This window comes from Triticum aestivum, chromosome 5B, assembly GCF_018294505.1.
Source record: "Triticum aestivum cultivar Chinese Spring chromosome 5B, IWGSC CS RefSeq v2.1, whole genome shotgun sequence".
NCBI lineage: Eukaryota > Viridiplantae > Streptophyta > Magnoliopsida > Poales > Poaceae > Triticum > Triticum aestivum.
In genome coordinates, this window is record NC_057807.1 from 86,159,592 (window position 1) to 86,164,621 (window position 5,030).

Here is a 5,030-nt window from a genome sequence, read left to right on the forward strand (position 1 = left end):
GGTCTCATACACACACTGTCAGACGGACCTAGCCACCCACACTAAGCAGCCCACGAACCGACAGGGGCCAAAACTCTACAGACTTGAGTGGAGATCGGTTTCTCAAAAAAATAAAAAAAATTGAGTGGACATCGTAGCAAATCCCATTGGGATGCCCAACATGGGAGAGCAATTGTGCATGTGTGCGTAGCATAGATTTTCCGTATATTATTTCAGTTGTGTTGCAACTTTTAAACACAAAACACAAAACAAGCTTTCAGAGACGAGCAAAATGCTGGATCAGACATTATCTCAGTCATGGCAGCAGTAGGCCAACAGTATCGCGCATTCAACACAAACTGTATTAACCACATGAACTCCTAGGGCAGATAAACTCACCAGCTCTAATCTCTGGCATTTTACTAACAGACATTGCATAGACACTATCTAGTTCTGTTGGACTCTTATCATTATCTTGAATTCTTAATTAGCTAAAATAGACATCCTAACTATTCTACTTCATCCTGGACATGAGCATCCTGCTAATTCTCTACAAAATCCTGCTGCTGGACATCCTGATTCCCGCACCAAAGACACTCCTGTGTTCAAAGACGGGTTCACTCAAACCTATCAAAACCGGCAAATTCCAAACACCATAGCAGCGCAAGTCTAGTATCCAGTAGAGGCCGCCAGTTAGTTCAACATTATGACTTGCATAACAGTAACCCTGCAGTGACGCAGATGCTTCTGTTGCCTGCCCCCTTGCCCACAACACAAGTATAATAATTTTCAGGATTATTTTTGTGCCGTTGCGAAGTTCTCCTGAATCTTGTCGACTTCAAGCATGAATGCGTCGTATTTTGCGCCATCGCTGCATATTGTTTTGCCGAGGTCAGCCATTTTAGTCATAAAATTTGTGTATCTCATTGTAGTGTCCATCTGCTCGGAGCATTTTTCCTTGTACTGTTTCTCCTTCTCTTCTCTGAATTTTTCAGTCCATCTGGGCACTATGTACTGCTCTGGTATTTGATTGATTCCAAACTGTGTGAAAAGTCTGAATATGTGGCAGCACAGTACTCCATCCCTGGTAAACTTTGCGCACTGGCATTTGAATGCATTGGTGCCAGATTCAACCTGCACTTCAAAGTTATTTCGATCAAACTCTGGATTCTCATAGTTGAAAACCTTGTTTAGTCGGTACACAGCCCCTCTTTGGACCTCCTGCACGTTGAAAGCGGTAGAGTGGAGAAGTTCTCTCTGTACTTTCAGAAATATTTGCCTTGTGTAAATATCAGCTGCATGCTTTTCTATTGGCTGCAATGAAAAGCATAAAGGTACAGTTCCTGTTTGCAGTCTATCTTCTTCATCTGTTTTAGTTATATTCTTATGTATCTCCTCATATCTTTCAATGAACTTCTCTATTCTGTCAATAGAAAGCACATAGTCATTGAATAACAAGTTCATCCCTTTGTCACATCCATGTGATTGGACAAATGGATAGAAATCTTCTCTGAAATAAACAGGCACCCAGTTTTTCCTTCTTTGCCACAAGATTTGTAGGTACTCGTTTTCACTTGCACCGTATCTCTCAATGAGTGCATCCCACCCTTCTTCAAATTCTTTTTCTGTCAGTGAGTTGTCAACCAAGCTATCCAGGTCTGCTTTTATGTTGCCACTTTCTGCTATGAAGGCTGAAATATTTTGCTGTGCCTTTTCCAGTACATCCCATTTGCACAACCGATGCCTTACTTGTGGCATGACCTCTCCAATTGCTTTTGCCATAGCTTCATCCTGGTTTGTTATAATTGATACTGGCATTTTGTCTTCCATCACATGCAAAAGTGTTTCGAACATCCATTTGTAAGTTTCAGCGCTCTCGTCATGTAACAAGGCGCATCCTAACAAGAGGGTTCTCCCATGGTTATTTATTCCAATAATAGGAGCAAATAGCATGTTATGCCTATCTGTGGTATAGGTAGTATCAAACAACAGGAAATCTCCAAAAATCTTATAATCCATCCTTGACCTCGCATCAGTCCAGAAAACACTCCGAACTATGTTGTCTTCATCTGTTTGCTTCATGCATTGAAAACTTGGATCCTGAAGCTCCTTTTCTTTGAAGTACATCAACATTCTTCCAACATCTGAGTTCTCTTTTCTATGTTGTTCTGCACATAGTAAATTGGTCCCATCCTTTTTCTTGAATGGTGTGCTTCCAAAGCTGCCTCTCATTCTCCTAAAAATCTTCATAACTTTATTTGGAGGTATCCTAGTTCGTTGCAGAACTTTCAGAAATGACCTTTCTTCAGTTGATATGTGTTTGTGGCTCAAGTAGAATTTTGTGAGGGAAGCACTTGGACAGAGCGGATGGTTATGCTCATTACGAACTGTTGTAAACTCCCATTGGCCTTTAGTGAGCTTCACTATTACCTTGGCTTGGCAATTTGTCTTCTCTATAGATTTTCTCTTCCGCTTCCTCTGCAGGTCCGGAGTTGCCCTCGATTTACCACTCCTGTTGCATATGAGGTGAAACTTCTTCCTCATGTAATTTGTACCGCGCTTTGCCTCAAAACCTGTTAGGAGAGCATATGTATTATAAAACCTGTGCGCATCTTCAAGGGTTTCGAATTTCATTCCAGGCTCTGGTTGTTTTGCCATCTCCAATTGCTCAATTTGAGGATAGAAGTATTTTCCGACTTCACTATCTGAGTCGCTCCCTGAGCTGCTGTCTGAATCAGTTTCACTGCTGCTATAGTTCCTTAGCATTTCGTTGCTTTCCACATTATCATGTAACTGGTTTTCTTCTTCGGCTTGCTGCAGTGGATGGTAAACTGAGTTGGTTTGTTGATCCTGTCCATCTGCCAGTAGTCCTTCTGTATTCTTTTCAATACTATCTAAAGATGGGTCCTGCATGACAATGAATAACTTATGTTAAGATACTGTGAAATGTCATATTCAGGTGTCTAACTTGGGTGACATGGTTATGCTTTGCTTGGTTTGTTTACCTGATCATTATCACCAGCTGGTTGTAGTGTTCCTTCTGTCATTGATTGTTTGCCAACAGGTTCCTGTGTTAGGTATTAATTTGTTTATATGCCGAAGGATGGGATGACTCAAGAAATAGGGAAGTGCCATATATTAATCTACACTATAATAATAATTCTCGGTCAGAATTTTGTCTTCCAGTCAAACAACACAAAGACTAACAGACAAATACAAAAGTGCCATATATTAATCGCTCTAGGTCAGAATCATTACTTCCAGTCAAACAGCACAAAAACTGATAGAGTAACAGTTCAATCTTTCCAACTCAAAGAAAATGAAATGCATAACAGCCGGGAAGGTCGTAATTATGCTATTTTTGTCTGCACACCTGGTAATTATCACCGGCTGGTTGCAGTCTTCCTTCTGTCATTGATTGGTTGCCAACAGGTTCCTGTGTTAGGTATTTAATCTGTTTAAATGCAGCATGGTAGGATGACTCATGAAATAGAAAAGTGACATATATTAATCCACATAATACTAATCATTCTCTGTCAGAATTTTGTCTTCCAGTCAAACAACACAAAGACTAATAGACAAATAGTTCTCACCACAAATTCCTTTGTCAATTCAAACACCAAAAAATGCATAACAGGCACGAAGGGGCATATAATTATTATGTTGACAGGCACACATTCAGTGGTTACTTATTATCTGCAAAGTCCGTTGGTAATCTCCTCAACAAACTTAGTTTTGCTGTTTAATTTAACTGCAGTACAAGCAAGCCTAGCTTTATTTCTGTCTAAATCATTGGGCACATATAGTACCCGCAGACAGGCACAAACTACCCACATTCATGTATGCACACAGAAACTGAATACTTGGTGCCTACTGGACACTAGGGCCACAGTGCTGCAAGAGTATAAAGTCACTTCATGTGCATCACTATGAGATATGAGCATTGCCAACTATGATAAGAAAACTCATGTCAACAGCTAATACCAATACACATCCTACCGAACTATTTACTTAAGATATGTACCAAATGCATTTAAATTCCTGTAGCCCAACAAGCCCTTAACTAAAAAAATTGTCTACGACACAGATAACCATGGCACTTAACACCTACGAACTAGCCGTCGCACGGGTCAGCCAGTGGTATTTTTTTGAACTGAAGAATGCACCCAAACACCAAACGGATACATGTTCAAGTGATACCTTTCCACTAGGCAACATTAGTAGAGGTACAGGGGAACCTTCATCGTCAACTACATTGTATGCCTCCCTCTGTTCCGTGGAGTTCTCTGCATTTCTTACTCCTGCCTCGTCCAATTCCGTAACCATGTCTCCCATCACAAACTGTAACAATCCCATCAAGTCAGTTTCATCTACGAATACATCATATAACATCAGTAGCAGACTGTATACGAATTGCGGTCTGGCCCATGGATCAAAGCTACGAACATGTTATTACAGGGAGAATATATATTAACTGTAGGGTTTTAGGGCACACCTTCTGGGTATCAGCACCAGGGCTCGGCGGCATCCGCCGCCGCGCCGCCGAGGGGGCTAGACTAGATCCAATTCCCCAACACGAGGGGAGGGAGGGGGGGTTGGCTTGTGGAGCGAGGAGAGGAGGGGTTGGGTCCGAACAGGGAGAGGAAGACTACCCTTGCTGCGGCGAGATGGGGAAGAGGGCGGAGGATAAATGTGCGGCGGCCGCCTGCTGGATAGAGGACCGAGATGGACGAGGGATCTCATGCCCTGCGCTGCGTTTCTCCTTCGGCCCTTTTGCTATGAGGTGGACGTCCGCCGTTTAACTCTTCAGACGCAGTTTTTTGTTTTTTGTTTTGTTTTGAAGCAAACATATATTTCATTAGACAACCTGTTCACACAGATTACACATATGGTCACCATACCAGACTCAAATGTTTGTCAAGCAACTGTGCACAAAGAATTCCACAAGAGGTAAAACTATCATTCCACCCTTGCAGAAACTCGTGCCTTGTCGAAACATAGTCCACAAACGTCCTCCGCCGTCACGATGGTAACGCCGGAAAAAAAAAGAG

The 5,030-nt window shown here is 42.0% G+C and overlaps 1 protein-coding gene across 2 annotated transcripts; it reads right to left on the bottom strand.

Annotated features, from left to right (window-relative positions):
* Positions 1 to 261: 261 nt before the first annotated feature.
* LOC123110546 (protein FAR1-RELATED SEQUENCE 5) lies at positions 262 to 4,749 on the bottom strand. 2 transcript variants are annotated; one of them, XM_044531100.1, is made up of 5 exons: positions 4,475 to 4,749; positions 4,180 to 4,320; positions 3,353 to 3,415; positions 2,985 to 3,047; positions 262 to 2,886 (listed from the first exon to the last, which is right to left on the bottom strand). In XM_044531100.1, the coding sequence occupies exons 1-5, from the start codon at positions 4,505 to 4,507 to the stop codon at positions 775 to 777; spliced, it is 2,412 nt and encodes an 803-aa protein (XP_044387035.1). In that variant the 5' UTR covers positions 4,508 to 4,749; the 3' UTR covers positions 262 to 774. The 2 variants fall into 2 exon arrangements, with proteins under 2 accessions (XP_044387035.1, XP_044387034.1); XM_044531099.1 differs by having other exon boundaries at positions 3,353 to 3,433.
* Positions 4,750 to 5,030: the final 281 nt, after the last annotated feature.

Bases quoted from the DNA above. Each gene is read 5' to 3' on its own strand.
- LOC123110546 (XM_044531099.1), bottom strand. From the start codon at position 4,507: ATGCCGCCGAGCCCTGGTGCTGATACCCAGAAG. The intron at 3,048-3,352 runs GTGTGCAGACAA...TACCTAACACAG, and splicing joins CAGCCGGTGATAATTACCAG to GAACCTGTTGGCAAACAATC. The intron at 2,887-2,984 runs GTAAACAAACCA...ATTGTCATGCAG, and splicing joins CAGCTGGTGATAATGATCAG to GACCCATCTTTAGATAGTAT.